We start from the raw sequence: 21195 nt of genomic DNA, 5'->3' as shown, positions 1-21195 counted from the left end.
TTGTCTTTTTACCTTTTAAGAACGAAACAGTTGTGTAGAAGAACAGATTAGGCAGTGACAGTAAGTGATAGGAACATGGAGACAATTACTTAATGAAGAGTTTCATAATTTCTGCTGTACCTTAGAATCAAAGAGGATGGGCGGGACACGTAGATCGCATGAAGGAGACGAGAGGTGCATGAAAGTCATAATCGGAAATCCTGAAGGAATGGTACTACATGGAAGACCCACTAGTAGATGAGAAAATAATATTAAAGTGGATCTCAGAGAAATGGTCAGGGAGGTTGTGAGCTCAGGGACCAGTAGCGGGCTTTGTGAACACGGTTAATGTGCTTTAGAGTCCATAAAAGGAAGACAGTTGCCTCAGTAGGTGAGTGACTGTTAGCTTCTCAGGTAGTGCACAGGACTAACCATTTCCATCTTCTGCCGTATTCACTTTCGTAATACTGCGAATGCATTATAACTAGACTCTTAATTGTTTTCTGATATTGATTTCTTCCTATCTTAACTCTGTTCTTACTCAGAACACGATTTCCGTGCAAAGTCATAATCGAAGTCACACCTTTCCGTATTTCCGAACGTGTTCTGCCTTCATATTGTACCGGAATTTTGGCAGATCAGCACAAAGTGACGTGACACTCATCTTTGTATTATCGAGGAACACGGTTCATTACAACAGGCAAAACCTCACATGTCCTCAACCCGCTTGGCTTGCTGCGTTTCGCCTGCCGCATAGAGCGCCCATTAGCCATGCAAGGTAAGTGAATTGCAGGCGCGGAGTGGGGGACAAGGCCAGTGTACAGTCCGTGGCAAAGAATTTACATCGTGAACAGTCGATAGTTATTCAGCTGGTCTGCAAAATTATTTCTCCCCAGGGAAATTTGCCATGTGGCTCGTAGTAGATGGATATTTGATCCTGTCGTGAACAATATTTGAACTTAATTCACACTTTCACGCATGATTTCTCTGAGGTCCATTTTCATATTATCCCTCCATCTCCACAATATGCAGTATGCCAGGAATTTTGGCAATGAGACTTCGAGCTGAGTCCTGTATTCAGGCAGGAGGTGGACAACTGAGACATTTACTGTAACGTAATGTAAAAAGCTGAGGGTCATAGATGGACCTTAAAAACTCGGAAACTATGCATTTCATGGCCCATGTTGATACAAACTATTTTTACTATCTACATACAAGGAACTTTTTCCTGAAGTTTTGCCGTGTATTTTAAACACTCTGTATATTAAAGTAACTTCCTCGTCAGGTTCCTGTTTCTGCCTCGGAGCGAATAGAGAACACCCAAATATACGAAATGTACTACATATTCTAGGGAGCCGGGATAGCTCAGTCGGTATAGCGATTGGCTACGGGCTGGACGGTCGAAGGGCCGAAGTTCAGATGCCGGTAAGGGCAAGATATTTTCCCTCTCCACGTTGTCCTCGGGGGTAAAGCTGCCGGGACATGAAGCTGACCACTTTACCTCCAACTAGCGCAGAGCTCAAGAATATATGGATCTATACAGCCACTCCCCCATACGTCTCCATGGCGTAGTGCTTAATTGGTTATGCGCAGGGACAACTTTGCCTTTTGCTCCGTACTCTTGCCAGTATGTGCAATCTCCCCGGCTGTTGGAGTGATATGCAGCCGTTCCGGTGGAGTTTTTGGATGCCTTTCGAATCCTTATTCCCTGTCCCTTTTCTTAATTTCAGGATTAAACTTTAAATGTCTTAGTTTGAGTGTGTGTTCTTCGAAGTTTCAGCTCCTGTATACCAAGGAGCTGAACCATGTGCAGCCAAAGAACAAGGACTTAATGTCACTGCACTGACGTTTCTGTTTTGTGCTGTACAGGTACTTACGGGTTCTGAGAAGCAAGATAGATTATGAAGTAATCTACACGTGGAACAGATGTCATATCGGATCGATACGTCCAAAAATGGAATTCTTCCTGACAAGTTCGCGTAATTCCTATCGGTACAGAACTTGTGCAGACGAACCGCACGGACGGACATACCTACACGGCCTCCGTAGTATATGACAGTTTTATGCGCTTTGTGTCTGTGGAGTCGGGATAGCGCGGTTGGTATAGCGACTGGCTACGGGCTGGACGACCGAGGAGTCGGAGTTCTAGGCCCGGTAGGGTGAAGAATTTTCTCTTCTCCACGTCGTCGAGACCGGCTCTGGGGCCCACCAAACCTATCAAATGGGTACCGGGGGCTCTGACTACTCAGCTCCAGCTAGTGCCGAGGTCAAGAAAATGTGGGTCTAGACATCCATCCCCCATACGCCTTCATGGCGTAGTGCTTAATTGGTTAAGCAAAGGGATAAGTTGACCTGTGTTTAGGGCATTTAACGAAGTTAGCAAAATATGCGTAGCGTAACAGATCAGATGCCTGTATTCAGCACATAACAGCGGACGCATTTCCACTGCAACTTCACTCCAGTTACGCCCAGGGTGCACCCATAATCGCTTGCAGAGCTTCATTTAATGTGTCTGTTTTTATCCATCTTGAACCGAAATTGGAACATACCGAGAAGTGTTAGTGAAACTGCAACCGTTCTTTGGTTCTGCTAGCTCTAGTAGAGAACTCGAACTTGGGTGATTAGTGGGGCTTTAGGCGTAGGGAAGTCACCTCAACACCAATTAACTGTTTGAAGTCTTTATTCAATCTGCACTATTTAAATGGAAACAGCACCGTAGTGACACATTCCACAGGTTTGTGGATGTAGGCTTCCTTACTGTTTACTGAGATGCACACTTAATAGTCACCACAGGGGGTGTTTACGGGGATCAGAAAACGTGTACCCCCGATGAATGTAACTTTCAGAGTCCTCCTTGCCAAGCACCCTCTGAATGGTAAATATTTGCCCTGGTTACCCAAAATTCGGACAAAGGACCTCCCACTTCAGATGATGATTGGCTGGACCGGGCAGACTGGGAGGTTGCTTATCTTTCTCCTCCAATTAGAAAAGCGAATATCCACTAGTGTACAGTTTAGGGGTGAACTTTGCCACCAGCTGCGTGGCTGTTAAACTGAGATTTTGGGGTAGCAGGAAATGACGCTGCTAAAATTATGACTTCCCCTGTCAAGTTTAGAATTTCTAAAGAACTCGGCCTTGTTTTACGCATTAAATTGACTGATTTACGGATGGGCAGCTGGCTTCAAGCTTGACCCAAGCCACTTGCTGCTTGTCTCAGGGGGAAAATTTCAAATTGTGAGGCGAAAGTGAGGATTTTCACAAAACCCTAACCATACACAAACATCAATTGACCATCCCATAAACTGGACAGTTACAAAACTTCATGATATAACAAGAAGCTCTGGGAAGAACTAATCGCATACTTTCCTTGATATGACGCCGACCTCGTAGGAAACGACGTGTCTAACATTCCTGTTGTTGTGTATGTATTCATTGCCGTGATAACGTTTTCACCGGGCCGTTACACATACAGACACACAGACTGATGGGAGGGATTTATTAAGTACGCCGTTGAGATGGGCTCAGGTGCTATGACATACATACCAAATTTCATAAAGATTGGTTCAGGCATTCGGAAGTTGATAAGGTGGATACATAGACAGGATGGAGATCGCATAAGCCTACTTTTATTTTTTAAAATGAATAAAGTAGGCTAAAGATAATAGGAATCCTTGTTACTTGTGGACTTCCCCTTGCAAACCTGCCGTAAGATGAGGACTCTGCTTCAGATAAGTCACGTGTGACAATGCTGCTTTGTTCACAGAGTCTGCTGGGTGAGTTTAACAAGGAACAGGAAGCGTTCATCAGAGAGAAGCAAGGCAAGACATCCGATGCAGCAGTGCCTCCGTGGGTGGGGTGCCCCAATGAGGAGAGCCTCAAGGAGGAGTTTCTTACCCTCTCAACAGTAAGTGCATAACCTCATGACAGCAAAACATTTTACCATTTGTATTGCTTTGTTTATATAGCAATGAGTTAGGGGCTGGACGGGCGGGGTTCGATTTCGACAGGGCAAGATTTTTCTGTTCTCCGCATCGTCCAGATCAGCTCTGGGACACACCCAGCCTCCTGTCAAATTGGTATCTGGGGCACTTTCCCCCGGGGCTAAAGCGGCAGGGGCTTTAAGTTGACAACTCATCTGCTTCTAGTGCTGAGGTGAAGAACGGTGGAGCTGATGATCACCATTCCTCACACATGTTCATGGCACGGTGCTTAATTAATTGAGCACAAGGGAAACTACCTTTTTCCCCATTTGTAGTACACATTTGTTTCCCTTTACTGCATTAATCAGTGGTCTTTGTAATGGAGGTGCAGTATTTTCCTTGAGGTAGAAACTTAATTTTAACTTTTGTTTTAATTAACTTCAAGCTTCACTGTTAAGTGACTGTGGGGCAAGGTGTTTCTTTGACATATGGAAGATATACATTAGAAATGTGCTGTAATGGAAACAAAAGATCATCATCAGAGCCAACAGATGGACCCTGTATTCTGAGTCAGTCCATTCCACATCTTCACAACTTTTTCTCTGATTCACTTTATTATTATCCATGCATCATGTGCGTACAAAGTGAAATATTCGCATGAGGTTATCCAACCAAAATTTTTTTATCATTCCTTGTCTCCCTGACAAATGCAAAATTAAGGATTTGAGCACTCCTCAGTGCTGATGGGGTCCACATCTTATTACTGTCACACATATTTCATTGCTAAGAATGCAGCAAGAATTGGATTATTCACATCTGTGGTTTGCTTGTATATTATAGGACAGGCGAAACTTTGTTCGAAGCCCCCCAGCTGGAGTTGATTTCCAGTTTGATTATGAAATCTCATACCCTGTTGCCATGGCGACACTAGCTGAAGATCCGAACCTTGAGAAGATGAGATTTGAACTGGTACCTAAAGTGTAAGTGAGACTTCTTTCTTATCTGGGATAAAACTGATGTCTGAGTTAGTACCCGAACCAAATCATTATTCCTCTTAATGATGAAATGGGTACATAGGATGAGAGAGAATATTTGTTCTCGTTTTGGTAAAATTGTCGTATAGAATGGGCTAGCATATTTATCACCATTCCATTGAAATAAGGAAGATAAATATTATTTCAGTTTCAAACAAAAATCGCCTAGTCNTTTACCTTTTTTTCTTATGCCATTTGTGATGATAATTCGCTTCCCTTAGTCGGAGGTGGAGTTCAACTGGGTCCACTCGACACGGCGGCCACTGATTGGCCTATTGTCCCTGCCCTGGGTGATTATGATGATGGAGAATTTGGTGGAATGAAGATTGGCAGGGGAAACCGAGTTACTTGCAGAAAACCTGCCCCAGCGCCACTTTGTCCACCACAAATCCCACTTGACCAGACCAAGGCTCGAACCTGGGCCTCCGCGGTGGGAAGCCAGCGACTGACCACTTGAGCTATGGCGCGACCATCTCCTAGTCATAGCAATGTATTGTACTCTGTGCTATCCAGGACATCTGCTGGGAGAGGAAGTCAGTGGTGACCTTTCAACAGATAAGAGTCTCTGAAAAGTGCACCTCTCAGTTTTTTATATATATATATATATATATCATTCTTATGTTCTCAGAAAGAAGATCCAAATTTCTGGAAGAAACAGGAGATGGTTGTTTGCTAGTTTCAAATTTTGAATACTGTTCTCTGACCAAAAATTGATTATTTGCCATTAGGAAATTCATATTCCTTGCAGGGTTGATGTTGATTTCTTATGCACATCTAGTGTTCCACACAAATGTAATCATGCACTGTATCAGATATTGAGCTGCTTTACAAATGACTTGATTGCCAGGATCAACGAGGAAACTTTCTGGCGGAACTACTTCTATCGTGTGAGTCTGATACGCCAAGCCAATGAACTGTCTTCAATGGCTCAGGAAGGTGGCCGGGAGTCCGATCCCACCTCTCATGCCAACAGCACAGATGTGGAGCCAGCAGGTAGGAGAGCTCGTGTTCAAGTTTATGTTGTAGTGACTGTTCGTTGTCTGGTCAGAATGATTGCCGTTACAAGGAGCAGACATTCATAGTGTCGGTCTGTTGTAAGCTGGTTTTCATCCTAAATATTGGAAGACCCAACAGATGGATTACTTACTGTGCATTCCAGAGGTATTGCAACTCCTGTTCTATGTAGTATCTCTCCCATGAAAAATGTCTTGTCTCCTGGCATGACATTTAGAATTCTACCAGCCCTGTTCATAGATTATGTAATAAATTGCAGAAGGTATTTAATGTTGAAAGAGATGGGAGAATGAATGCATGTAATAAGGTATAAATAATCATTGGGAAGTGGTTTATGGCCAGTGTCCCAGCATTCACTTGGAAGGCCTGAAGAGAACCTTGAGAAAACTAGCCAGTCCAGTGCCATGGCTAAAATTCAAACTGTATACTTCCCGAATACATGTCTCCAGTGGACAAGGTGGAACCCTTCACATGGTCACCTTGAAGTTTAATATATGAAATCATGCACTGCTCCTTTGAACGACCATTAATGAAGTTTGTATCTCAGTGTGCTGCATGTTCATATTATTCAAACTGCATGCGAGCGCTTGTGTGAAGATTCTTTTGGTTTTGGCTGAGTACAGTTGTTGTGTCCCATCTAGTGAAACCTCACCTCGATGATGTGTTAGTTCCGGAAAGCACCTCCACCGACAGCCCTACCCATGAGTTTGTGTCAGACACTTTCCGGGCGAGCTCCAGTGACCTGGAGGAGGTGCGGGAGGGAATGAAAAAGTTGGGCATGGACCCAGCCAAGAGAAACGGTAAGTTTTATTTTAAGTCAAGCATCATTCATTCTGACCATAAGCTCATATGTTCAATTATTCTAGGGCAATTAAAGTCTCTTTGTGCTGGTGTTTTTTGGGAATTTGGCTTTATTTTGAAGCCTGTGCTTTGGACAGTTTTCATCCTAGGTTCTGTTGCAGTACAGTAAACAACTTGTTATCTGGTATCCAAGCATCCAAAATTCTTATGCATTCAGCAAAAATTTTAAATGAATTTTACAATTATTCTGGCGTTACTTCAAAAATAGAGCTGTATTGCACCTAAATTCACTCACCACCCAGTAGTTCTTCCAGCCATCACTAGCATCACTGCCTGTCAACCTTCCTCATGCAGGTACCTTTGCAGTCATAGTGATCTTTGTTTACACTAGAGGCCAGTTTCGTTTTTGATTGCATTATATTATACCCAAAATCTTTCACCATTCAATCTGTTGCATCACCTGAGAGCACTCCAACATAAGGACCAAAGTGAAAACAAGTTGTTTTGTCTTCAAAACAGAAAATGGAAATATATGGAAGACCAGAAAGGGATGAAAATCGTGTTTATCTGAGTTTTTCTTATGCAACTGGCAAATTCACGTAACCAGACGATCCCATTCCCCATACATGCAGGCTAATGGGGTAGTTTACATAGTTTCTTGCCATAGTGAGTGATGCTGCCTGGGCTCCATAGCTTATATACATCAAACATAGAATGGCTGTGAGCATTAGCCGGAAATTATGCAGAAGGTAGCGTTAAGGTCACAGAATTTTTATGGTATGCATACATTTCAAAACTTATATTCAAGTATTATCAGTGATCTGAATATATGTGAAGATTACAGAAGTCTTGTATCTATTTATAGTTCACATGATATCAGTCCTGATGTGTTTGCTGTGTGCGATGTGGAAATGCATTTTTAAAATGAATTTATCCATGTTCTTGTTTGAAAATTATTATTTCCATGCTATTTATAACATAGAATGAAAAGTTAGAATTCACTCAAGACACAGCAAGGTACCAGAGCTTACAATTCCTGTCCTGTTACAGTGTAATTTTGCTGGAGTTCTGAAAATTAGGTACCAAAAAAGCCATTTCTTATTTGACATATTCCGTGGGTGTTGGTCTCTGTATCACAGAATCATAATTTTATAACTAAATTTTATTGAAAATGAAAACCTTCGTCTCTGTCTTAGCCCAGACATTTAGGGCAGTTGAACTTCTGAACATGTCCCCTAATTACTGTCCTGTCGCTGATGATATGTGTTCATCTTTTAGCACAGTGCGGTTGAAAGATGTGATATGCTTTGGTACAATCATGCAATGTGCTCGTACAACTGAGGTTAGGAAGAATCTTGTTTCACCAGTTATGAGTGCCTAGTGACAGTTCGCTTGCTCTGGTAACCACACAACATAACTGTGGTGATTACAGTTCTTAGGGAGCTTGAATGTGTCTCTGTCAGTTTTTCCATCACTTTGATCATCATTCTTTTTCACTCTGTCCTTTGTTTTAAAGAGAACCATGACCACTTCCTTTCATATCCCTTCCAGTTCATCATTCACACTTATCTTACAGCTCTAGTAACAATAAATCCCATTTGGCACATGTTGTTTCTCATTTCTTGTAATTAATAATTTGACTGCAAAAAAAAGAAAAAATTCTTCATACAATAAAGCTTTTCATACTTGAAAACACAGTATGTTAGCCTCTACCATCCAGGAATATAGAATTTAAATTTTGGAATCCTTTGGAGCTGTCAACTATATTATAACTCGGTTATAATGATATTTGTATTAGAAAATGCAGTGCCTAGTCTAATAGACTCATATACATACATGCTACCTCAATTGTGTAAAGCGTGGAAAATGTCATTAAACCTCATTTATGCCTGTAACTGGCTTTACAAATAAAAGAGACAATTACAGTCATAGACTTGCTATTTTGAACGCCATTTATGTGCTGCATTAGTTATAATCATTCACAAAGTTGTGAAAAGCCTGAGTTATAGCTAGAGGCAGCCACTCACAACATTACATCTGGTGAGTACCCTGTTTCCTTAGTAAATTAGCACAGCCATGAAAACTGCAGTGTTTGTTCATTTAAAGCCTATCCAAATAGAAAACACTTTATCACAGAATTACATCTGGTGAGTATCATATCTTTTGTCTCCTTGGTAAATCAACACAGCCATTAAAATGGCAGTGTTTATACAGGGAGATCCATTTAAAGCCCTACTCAAATAGGAAACACTGTATTTTATACCTCCTCAGACATAAAACATAAATGTGTTCATAACATGCTAGAAGTACTCTCCTTTATTCAGAATGCATGCATCAGTGCTCTTAACCATGTTTTGCAAAGCAAAATGTTTCTTATTAAGGTACAATATAAGAAGGGTTATCCTGTATTTCATTTAAGAGTAAACATTGCTAAATTAGCTGTAGGAGGTTGTTTATGCTCCCTTGAGTCATTTGCTATCAAGTGTTGTTTAACAAGTACTTAGCATGTTGCATGTTTTATGGAGTCCCATTATCTCTTCTAGTCACAAATGGTGATAAGCTCTCAGAAAACAGCATATAAGTACCTGCTCATGCAGCATTCAAATTTATGCCTTTTGCAAATTTTGTTTTGAAGACAGAAAATAATGTGTTCTAACTAGAGTTCTGGCAGATTTTAATTTAATTTTCAGAGGGGACCTAGCAACAAAAGTTTGGGAGAAAAAATGTATAATGAGAAACTTCACATATGATGTTGGCATAGAAGATTTTATGGTTCTGAAAGATTACATTTTGTAGATTTTCCCCCATTTGTACTAATAGTAGATGTGTTTATAATAATACAAACTGTATTATTACCAAATTAATATATTTCACTCAGTTATTATTTTTCACTCTCCAAAAAATAATACCTCAATAAAAGTTACACATTATTCAAATCTCATTATGTACAATTTGGAGTGATGTCATGCTTAATTAATTAAACACAGGGAAAACTTTACTGTAACTCACTTATAATAGCACCAGCACTCATCCCAGTTCACAAATTAGCATGGCTGCCATATTGGTGCCAATAAGAGTTAAAAAGTATTAATATGTAGAGAAGTCCACTGATATATTCATACAGTTTCACAGAAATGTACAAGCTAATAATGGTAATGCTGTTGTTCATAGTTCTATGATGGGACAGCAAGAAAAATTCATGGTTTGTGGGATTTGAGGTTAATGTGGTTAAGGGAGAGTTAACCTTTAAGTGCCGAAGTGCCCCGTTTGTGCCAGTGGTGAGTAAGGTCGTCGTGGCCAAAGTACCCCGTTTTGGCCAGTCAGGTATTTAAACTCCGCTAGGGGAAGCGCGCGCACCCGCCGCTAGTAGAAGCGCATGCACAGTCCTAAATATTTATTTTAAATGTAGTAATTACCAGACAGACTTGAGTAAAGCCCTATAGAAAAAATTAAAATGATACCCAACTGAACAACAACAAAAAGAGTATACGTATGAGTTATGCCCAAACTCATCCACGAGCCAGTACTTTTATTGCAGATTCTGCAGAATAATTAGTTAAAAATATATAGTAAAATTCGATGTACATACCTTTTTTGTTGTTATCTGCTTGATGTATATATAGGCTGAAATAAAACTACAGTATTCGATTTCACTAAGCACGCACAGAAAACAGACCACACTCTGAATCTCAGCCGCGATGCAGCTGTCTGTTCAGGCCCATAGAAAGGGCAATAAGCTTTTGTAGCTATAACGGAAGGTCTTAGCACTGAAGAAGGGACCCCTCTAGCTTTCTCTTGAATAGCCATTCTTTCATTCTTCTGACCTTCAGTCAAAAGTCTCGAAAATCCAAAGAGTGTAAGTAGTGCTAGCCAAATGATTTTATGGCTTCCATCTGTTTTATGACATCAGGGACTGCTAAAATTTGTCAATTGTTACAAACAGAAATGGATTTTTAATGCAGAACAACTCTGTGAAGAACTGAGAAACCATTTATGCAGTACTCATCAAAATTAAAAGACAAAATATTGAAAATAGAGTATAACTTGTATAAAAAATTTCAAATCTTCCGTTATAATATGCGACAGTATGTTCTTTGCTGATACAAACAAAGCTAATTCCATCCATTTATCATAAAAATTCTGTTAGTCACAGCATTTGTGAACACAAAGCTTAAATTGTTTAGGCACACTAACAGAAACGTGCATTCAAACGCAGAGTAGCAACGGGCATTTAAACGCGCACCAGCAGCGGGCATTTAAATAAACTCTGGCCAGCTCAAGCTTACCACTATTTCAGAAGTCCAGCGTTTAAAGGTTAATGGAGTTGTGAATATTGCTAAGTGAAGTGACCATATGGCAGTTCTGCAGTTTTTTTGTATATATTGAAAGAAGTAGGTAGGGATTTGTGACACACATGGTTGGTATGCATGTTGCTTGTTTTAACATTATGCTTTGCATGGATTCCTGCTGCAGGAGTAACAGATGTTTTCATATCACAAGAGAAATCTCTGTACCCATAATAACCAAAAGAAAGTAAATATTTTGATGGTGCCATCTGTTTATATATATTAAATGCAACAGAAAACCAGCCTTTGAGCATCAGTTGCATTGTGTCATAGCTTGCTAAGCCTGCCTTGGCATCCATGATTAACCACTATATTCAGTGTTATGGATTTTGAGGTAGCTAAACAAAACAGAGCAAACTTACCAGAATCGTTATGCTATGCATATGTTTCTGACTTGTTTTTAATTCTCTGGAACTCTTGTGCATCTCTCCTCATTTTCATTTTATGTATAACTGATATTGTTAACAAACAAATAACTTTTCTTTTCAGTCTTGAATTTCTGAGCAGCTTTTAAAAGTACTGTATTTTCTATGTTTTATATGATAAGAACGGTTGTGTATACATATTTATGAACTCTGTGACTTTTCTCTGCATGTTTGGCTCTTAATCTGCACTTTTGATCTTCTGGAAGAAGGGGTGGGCACAATAAATGTGACATATCTGATGCATTTATATTTTAAGACAAGTTTTCTTGTAACAAAGTAACAAAGTCAGATCCTTCATTAAAGGTTTACAAAACATTGTGATGCAGTGGTTAGCATTACTGTTATATGTTTTGTGAGGTCTTGGGTTCAGATCTCAGTCTCAAGAGTGGCTGCCCAGACCATAGAAGTCCTCATTCCTAGTAGGCAGATGCCAGAATCATACCTTAATTATGCCATGTCCACATCCTCGTCTGTCCTTCACAGACCACATTCAGCAGTTGTCCTTTAATGTGTAATTTCATATTCCATAACACTGCCTCACTGATTCTTAGGTCATTGAAAGATATCTTTCAATTGCTGAAGTTATGCTGAAGTTTGTTTTCAGTTTACATAATGACACTGTCAGAAACTCAGACTATATAACATCAAGTAGTTGGAAGACTATGATTAGTGAATTGGAAAAGATGTGAAGGAAGTGGTCATGGCCTAAATTTAAAGTATTATCCTTGCATTTGTCTGAAGGTTTTGAGGAAAGAAATAATCCTCAGTCAGCATAATTGGTGTCCCAGCCGAGATTTGAACCATACGCGTCCTGAATACAAGTCAGGGACATTACTGCTTGCTTCAATGAGTTTGGTGTGTATAGTGTAAAATGAGATGGAAAGATCATTATGAATAGTGATGGGGATTTGGAAGGGTGGCCTATTTGAATGTACTGTCACAACATCTGCCTGGAGAAGCTGAGGAAAACCATGCAAAACCTCAGCCACATATGTGCTACTGTGCAAAGGAATTCAAACCAGGTATATCCTGAAGATTGCTGTCATCTATTATGTGAGGCTATGTAGTCTGGTAAACTGCAAACGTTTTGGAGGCCCCTGAAGAGTAGCCCCAGAAAACAATAATCTTCCTTCATATTCTGACAGCAGGGAATATTAAGTTTGCAGTCTTCTGGAATGGAGTAATGATAGTGTGCTGCTGAAAGATGTAATGATATTTCTTCACTGTTCTAATTCACTATGGTAGAAAGAGAGTTGCCACTTGTTTACATTTTAACACAGTAAAAGTATAAAAGAGGTTGAATTTGAAAATTCTCATGGTGGTGATTTTAAAAGTCTTCTGGAATGTGACATCTTCAGGTTTAGCAGATAGATACAAAGTTTCAGAGGAACCAGCCCTGCCCATCATCATTTTTATACCCTGAAGATGAAGTCAATAGGTTTCCCTGAAACATTGCTACATATCTACCAAACTACACAGCATCACATCGCAGAAGACTTAAGCTTGTAAAGGATGTTGTTTAGTGCTATTTTTAGGAATTCCCTAATGTCACAGATAAACAGCTTTTTTTTTCTGTGAGATTTGAGGTCATGATGGTTAGTAAAACTGCATTCCTCTTGGTTGTGGCTCAATGCAGTTTGGCAGATAAGTATCAACTTTTCAGAGGAACGTGCTTCCAGTATCATAAGTGTAGAAGAAGTGGAGGTGGAGGCCGCAGGTTTCTCCAAAATATTGATAGCCACATACCAAATTTCATGGTGTCACAAACAAGATGAAAATACAAAGATAATCTGGTTTGCTTGTTCCCAGGTATGACTAGTTACAAATTCTTTGAGGCACTAGGAGTAAACTGCCGTAATCTGTTGTAAGCTTATTTCATGATTGACATCCTGAAGAGTGTTTTGATAGCTGTAGATGTAATTTTATTTTGGAACAGGAGAATCAGTGTCCTTGTCAATAGTTTTTTTCAGCCTGTGTCTAATGTGAAACTTTGGCATTTTGAGTTAAGTTTCATCATATCTTGAAGCTGTTTAAGTGTTTTAGAATACACTGAAGTTGTCGTCTTCAAGGTAAATATGGCACAAGGAGGAAATGCACTCATGTACACCTTACAGTGAGTGTCAGCACAGGGACATGGACTGGGGTGCCATCTGATGGGAATTACCATCCCCACAACTGAAGCTATGAAGGCACATTCTGACTGCATTTCTTAGCATCATGGCTCTTTCCCATTGGGTAGTGCCATGCTGCACACCAGCCCTTACTTCCACTGAAAGATCTGTTTGTTGGTCCGCTTCTTCCTCCTCCATTATTTACCTTGAAGATAGTCACTCAATGTATGCTGAGACTGTTGTCCCAGAAGACAGAAAGTACCCTTCTTATTTCAAAACTGAACAGCTTACATAGGGCATATCTAAACTTCAAAGACTGAAATTGCACAGAAGAATAAGTAGTTGATTTACAATAGTGAATTCTTGGTTGGAATGGATAGCTTTTGGTATGAGCTAGTGTGACTTCTAAGTAGGAAATATATTTGTAAAACTGTACTGTCAACAACAGTTCAACCACAGAATTTGTTTCGATTAGTGTGAAATTCTGGATGTCTACACAGTATTCTCATCGCAGGTAAAATTTTTGCTAGGGGTTCCAAAATCCTTCCATGTTAATAGATGGGCTTGTAGAAATGTGAGCATGCCTGAGAGTGCAAGGAAATAATGCAGCTTATTGTGAGGACAAATAGAAATAACTTCAACTCATGTTGCTGATGCAATAATTTAGTCTCAATATTAAAGTGTGTATTCATCTAAGTGATTATCTTTTGTTGCATAATTTAATTTACCTTAAAACTATGTATGCTACATTTGCGATTATATATTGAATTGGAGCTGGCTTGATGTACCACCAGTCCCCAACAATAAACTCTCTTTCTTCCATGTGAAATTGCTTTTCTGCCAGTACTATTGTAACATATACTAATTCTGTATTATACATATATTGTGTGGAGGGTAAGGCTTCCTTTCTGTTCTCTTTTTTTCCAACAGCCTAAGAAGATGGAAAAAAGCATGGAGCACAGAGCTAACATTCACTCCTCTGATTTCCTACATTCCTCCTGCCATTGTTATGCCATCTTAACATTACTTTGGTTTCATTGCTTCTTAAATAGAACACCTCCTTTTTTTAACTATATTTTGAAGCATGATTACTTATAAAATAAAAACTTGATGACATTAGGGAAGCATGTTGAGAAGTTTGTTATTTTTTTCACTAAGAAAATACTAATTTTGAAGTGCTTGAATAGCGGCATTTATATTATTTTTAGACGATAATATTTTAAAAGAAAAATGTTTCTGAGGTTGAATAATTGGGGAGTTGTTGAGAAGTCTGATATTTAGCATTTTCATGTAAATATGTTATTTCATTCACTTAGGCGATATGTTATATAGTGATATTCACATTTAACTGAGGGGAATTTTGCTGTTTCAAAAGTTAAAATGAGTTCTCACTGGATGGAATCTATGGATTAATCAGTATCCAACAGGTGGATGCACCGTTGAGCCTGCATACAAGTTTAATTTGAAAAGGAAATGCCCTCCCCAGTGCCATAATAATGAAGAATTTAATCCATGAAATAAAGACACTAAAATAACGGTCCTAAGGCAAGAGATCACTTAAATATTCCCATACATGTTTTTATACCAAAAATTGAGGTTATTAACACAATTACAGTTTTCTTTAAACTTATTGAGATAACCATTTTCATAAATTCAGTGTTGCTTGAAAAACAAGTATTTTTATCTTTGGTCTTATTGGATTCTTCTATAAATATAATTATTGGAAACACTATCATTTATATATACATGTATATATGCATTTCACTTACTGTTACACAGAGATGTGTGAATGTTATTATTTGTTTGTTTTTGACAGTATCCATAAGAAAGTTCTTTCACAAGTACGGCAAATGTTATTTACTTTTGAAAGCATTTAAAGTCTATTAAAGTATGTAAGATTCAGAAATTGGCAGTACTGATTGAAACTAGTTAGAACTGTGTGACCTGAATTGTATTTTTTCAGGAATGATGAATAAAATAGGACTGTTATAATTGATGATTGAATTAATATGTCTGGAAGTGACAAGTTATAATGGCAACAGAACTTTCGAGTTTTTCACGGAGAATATTCAGCAGGTAAACAAGTTAGGAAGTTATTTTGTGTATCCTCCATAATTATGAAATTCAGGTCATTATTCCACCATGTACAAGTTACAGTTAGGCATTTGATTGGTAATGTGACTAACAGTGCCAATTTAAAACGAAAAATTCCATGTAGTGGCTGCAGTGTGTAAATATTTAGTTGCCTTTTTACTATGCCCCACACAGATGTTACAACCATTGCTCTCATAGCTTATAATTTCACAGACAGTTCCATGCAGTGAGATTGTACTGTCCCAGCAGCTGATTAATGAACTCAATTATATATCTTGGGTTGAGGTTTGTCACAGTAGCATGTATAGTGAGTGAATTTGTTACAGTGAACAAATTTGAAGTGAGAGATACATCTGTCACTATTTGAAAAAATGGTTCATTTTTTATATTATATAAACCAGTGACAATATGAGTTTAATGTAATGTTATTTCATGTATTCAGGCACTCTGAAATATTGATCTGATGTTAACTTTATAGATATTACAAATATATATTAAACCTCTATGGAGAGGGGATACAAAAATCCAGAAAGATGCAAGCTTTTTTCTCACCATTAATGTTAAGTATAAACAGTTAAATAGATTTTGCTGCCAAACATATTACTGGCATATAATCAGTATTTTCCATACAGATAATGGTGGTCAGACTGGAAATGCTCTGTTTCTTTCTTGCACTTGGTCTAGCAGGTGTAGTTTAATTTTCCTGTAGATAATTAGTTGTTCTTATTTCTGGAGATTGAGTTGCTTTTCTTTAGCCCACTTGCTCACTTCCTCGTGTCAAGGTTCAGATGGATGCGTAGTTAGCCTTTCGTTATCGTTATGCTTCCTCCGTATCTATCTGTCTCTCTCCCCAGAAGAAGAATGGGAGAAAGAGCTCGAAGCAGAGTTGCAAGATTATGAAGTGGTTGCTGATGGAAACACTCACCAGGACTCCAACTGGGAGAGTCAGATCGAGGAGATGCTGGACGCAGAGGAGACAGACCTCAAGTAGTGGAGACTCGCTCAGTTAATTAACAAAGATTTTGGAAAGAATTATGCTATTTCTCGAGAATTCCTCATTTGTGTGTTCTCTGTCCAAAGAAAACATATGACTGTTGAAATATAACATATAAATAGTTAGTATAACTGCACTGATGTTTTTCCAATCTTTCTGTTTTCTTTGGATTTGGAGATTTGCATGGAAAAAAATTACCCCAGTCATATTACTCTTTGAATTGCATAAGCATTTTATAGTCACAGAGAGGGTTTGTATGTATATTGTGATTCTAAATGGCTCATGAATGTGGATCATGCAATTGTTAAATGTATATATTGTAATTTGGGTTTCATGTGTGTGTATCAACATTGTACAGTACTGTTCTCATTCTGCTCTGAATGTGAAGTTAGGTTTTTGTACTTCTGTACACAGATCCACTTAACAGAAACATTTTCAAAAGTCACCATAAACTTTTTCACTGTAACACCAATGTTTGTCTTATTTTTAATTTTCATTGGAAATTTACATTGCCCTGGATGAGGATTGAATCCAAAAGCCTGTTTTCCTCAAAAGCTTCATCTTTACGGTTTCAAGAACATTGCCTGACAAGATGAAAATATTCCTGACCCTAAGGTCTGAAGTTTTACAGTGGTGAAGAATTAATATTATAGTGTAGGATGGTAGGTGGGTACCAGAATTTTGGAGGAACATGCTGCCCCATTACAGACTACAGAATGTTATAACCCAGAAGACCACAATATGAATTCTTCACTCTGGCAAGCTCTCACTCACCGACACTGTGGGCATTGGTAGCCAACATTCTCAGATGGATTTATTGTCTCAAGGCATTAATGACAAAGTGAAGGGTGTCATTGTTAACCTAACAGTTAAGGAAATTCCAAAAGAATAAAATCTGTTCTATTTTGACTGAGGTGATGATTTTATACTCAAAATAAAAGAATATATTGCAGTAGGACAGTTGTAAGAAGATGTGTTATCACTTCTTACTTCACTTAAGTAAGAAAAATACACCATCAAAATAAATGTTAATTAAATTAGTAAATATGCTGCAGAACTGTACGGGGATGGCTATGGCTAAAATGACACTGTAGTGTAATATTCGTTCCCTTAATACAGCCAGATTATTGTTAATTACTGATTTCAAAATTATAATCATGAGGCATTATTTATATTGATTCAATATGCCAGATTTTATTTTACATTATATTCTGGATTATGCCAGATCATGAGATTAGAATTACAACATTTGATATAGTTGCATTTGAAACCTGAAAGTAATTGTGAACATGCTGCATAATGAGTAGAATGTTCAGATTTGATCATTTCAGTTTTGGAATTTCTAAGTACATGGTTAAAACTTTTAAATTTGAAAGCTTTGAGCTCCTCATGTTTGAAGTGTGCAGATGTTTTAGATCATCCTGTTATGCCACATTCTTGTAATACACAGACACAAAATACAGATGATTTATACTGCTTTTGTGGATGCATATGAAAGAAAGGTTGTCACAAAGACAAAACAAAATAATGTATTATGTGCTTAGGACATTTTAGAAGTATAATGGAGATCGATCATCCTGTTAATAAGCATGTCATTAACTGGAATTTCGTGTTGACAACTGTTTGTCAATCTGATGAGTGTTTGTATCCTCTTGTCCACTATCTACTGAGACAGTTTTTGGTGTCCCCCAGAAATTAAAGCTTATGAATGTTCCTGTACTAGAGTGTGAGGGTGTAAGGGTGTAAGGGATGAATATTGTCTTCACAGTTTACTGATCAAAGTCCATACATAGCAGGACATTGTACACTTACAACAAAAACTGGCAGCAGCTTCATTATTTCCTTTTTAACTCAAGCATATTCTGTGAGAATGGCCATGCCAGCTGGTATTTAGTAGTGATAAAGAGCAAGGGAAAAATGGTGGCTGTCCACTTAGAGGTTGCTGAGGTTCTGTGCTCAAGAAGGCATTCTTTTTATGGACTACAGAATAAAAATGTTACATAGAAATGATAGGAGCTATTATGTTTGCAGTATGTAACCTGAAGTGTGTCAATCGTTGCTGACTGTCGTGAGACGTTTTCTTCAAATATACTGCATCAGAAGGCTCAATGTAGGTAAGAAGTAAGAATCTCTCAGTCAGGAAGAGTTACTGTTCATCATTTGTGGACAGAACTAGGACAAAACACATGTGTGACTCAAATTTAAAAGGTCACAACAATTTTGTATACTCTTTTAACAATGGCTGTAAAATGGACATGAATATGGGGAAGGCATCAAGGTTGACAAATGAAAAATCCAGTTCACTGTGAGCTATGGTTGCAATATTCTGAATGACACTTAACACAACTAGCCACTAATCACTGTGTTAATGGCAGCATAAAACAACCATACCACACATGCTTGAGGAACTAGTATAAATAGCGTTATGTACCAAGTTCGGCCACTACATAGGCTGACCATTTAATAATAATGCCCTGTGACTGACCCCTTTGAAAATGTTAATAGTTTATGAATGTCTTGATATCACCAGTATTTATTTCCCATAAACTAAAAGCATATAATTGGGATTGTAATGTCAGTATGTGAGGACCTCAAATGCAGCATAAATAATCTTCATGTATACATATTTCCTGAGGTACTCTTATGAGGAAAGTGTCATTTCCATAGTTATCCTTATAAATCCAGTAGGAATGTGAAGCAAATATGTACATCATTACTTTGGTGATGTCCTAAATACCAATGTTCTGCTGAAGAAAAGACACATTTAATGGGTCGTGCTAATGGAACTTTTTCATTGCCGGTATTTTATTGTCATCGACCATGTAATGACATTCACTCCATAGACATTGTGAACAAAGGTACCATATTAACATCCTCAGCACTGGACGAATCTGTGAACTTCAGCTCTGAGAAAGGATGCATTCAGATAACAGAAACACTAGCAAATTTTAGTGTTAAATTAATGATACCCCAGTAGTCTTTCTCTTTATGGTAACACATTCTGCAGAAGTCCATCTACAGAAAAGAATGTTTACTCTTTTGGGGGTCAGAAGGTATGCAGAGCTGTCTTCTGTGACTGGTGCGCCATTTAGTGCAAGTCTCTCTGTGTCAAGCTGGTTACAATCTGTTGACTTCTGAAAATACCTCTGTTCTGTAAAATTTGCCAGATCTTGTCCACTTGTGTGAATAAACTATTCTATGGCCTTTGTCTTTTGAAACTTATAACTGTCTTGTTGAAATAGTATTGAGTTACTAATCTTTTTGTGTCATGTCCTGTGGCTCTTATTATGTACATTTTTGATGTCACTTTTCTGCAGTCATTCCATTTACCTCTTGCCATTCCATGGAGAAATGTGATAAATTTTTTGCTGAACATGTAATGAGATAGTGATATCCCTGCCACCTGTAGGAAGGCATATAAAGCTTAGATTCTTATAAAAAGCAAAATTTACTTTTCTTTGTTTTCCACCATTCTTCAAAGGAATTGTGATTTCAGAACCTTCCATATTGGTCACCATGAGGAGACCTTGCTCGGTCATTATCTTATATTAATGTATTTAATTTCTTTATTGCAATTCAGAGTATACTTTGTGCCAGATTTGTGCATTGCAAAGCAAACCAAGAGAACGGTAATGATCAAATTCTTTCATAACAAGCCAAAAGAACCTTCATGTTCAAATTGCTTCTAAGGGTGTAATAAGAGGAAATAACTTGCTTGGATCTTTGAACATGTGGCAGTGAGCTGACTTTATGATCTGCAATTTAAACATTGTGTTGAGCTCTGAAGGAGAGATGGCATTGGTTTTAACGGTTTAGTATGTTGATACCTCCTTGATATAAAAACTGCACTTATGCCTTTTGTTTTTATATAACCTTAGCTTAGGTTCTTCATCACAAATTGTATATAATAGGAAGATGTGTGATGTGGTGACTGAGTGAATATTGTGTGAATGGCATTATGAGTTTACAGATGTCATTGTATGTTTATGTACGTATATGCATAGCAATCAAACTTGTACCGACTATATTGAACTTAAGCTGACATTAACCAACATGTTTCCACTCCCATCACATGGGAAAATACCAGTGAACAGACTTATTTTCTTTCTTCCAGTTATTTAAATTCTGTTTACTTTAAAATACTTGTAGATACATCCCCCTAATTGTTAGAAGCATTATAATAGCCTAGTGTATGTATAAACAATAAACTATGCATGTATCTTGTGGAAATACACTTACTGAACAAGGTATTGTTTTTCTTTATTCTAATATGACACCATTCTGTTCCATTCAACATTCCAAACAAATCCAACCATCTTCTTCTAAATGTATGCAGTTTCATGATCTTTCATGAGGCTACTGTAACTGGTTCCTCCATCTTTCTTGGTCTTTACAATGGACATCTTTTTAGTTTATATACTAACATATCAGGATAGTTCTGGGTTAATCTGGATTAATTTTTCCCCCCTGAGGATGT

General features: G+C 38.1%; 1 protein-coding gene across 4 annotated transcripts in view; it reads left to right on the top strand.

The window, feature by feature from the left end:
- The window catches only part of LOC111874041 (synapse-associated protein 1), an 84223-nt gene extending 63257 nt beyond the window's left edge, over positions 1-20966 (top strand). For 2 of the 4 annotated variants that reach the window (XM_023869176.2, XM_023869175.2), the window contains exons 5-9: positions 3743-3883; positions 4740-4879; positions 5781-5926; positions 6589-6747; positions 16579-20966. In XM_023869176.2, the coding sequence (XP_023724944.1) occupies positions 3743-3883; positions 4740-4879; positions 5781-5926; positions 6589-6747; positions 16579-16715 (723 nt within the window). In that variant the 3' untranslated portion in view covers positions 16716-20966. Of the gene's footprint in view, positions 1-3742; positions 3884-4739; positions 4880-5780; positions 5927-6588; positions 6748-14560 lie in introns of all 4 variants that reach the window. The other 2 variants (XM_023869177.1, XM_023869178.2) reach the window with 2 other exon arrangements.
- Positions 20967-21195: the final 229 nt, after the last annotated feature.

The sequence above is a fragment of the Cryptotermes secundus genome, unplaced genomic scaffold, assembly GCF_002891405.2.
Source record: "Cryptotermes secundus unplaced genomic scaffold, Csec_1.0 scaffold1801, whole genome shotgun sequence".
Taxonomy (NCBI): Eukaryota; Metazoa; Arthropoda; class Insecta; order Blattodea; family Kalotermitidae; genus Cryptotermes; species Cryptotermes secundus.
Note: the sequence above shows the minus strand (reverse complement) of the source record. Positions and strands in the feature narration are given on the sequence as shown.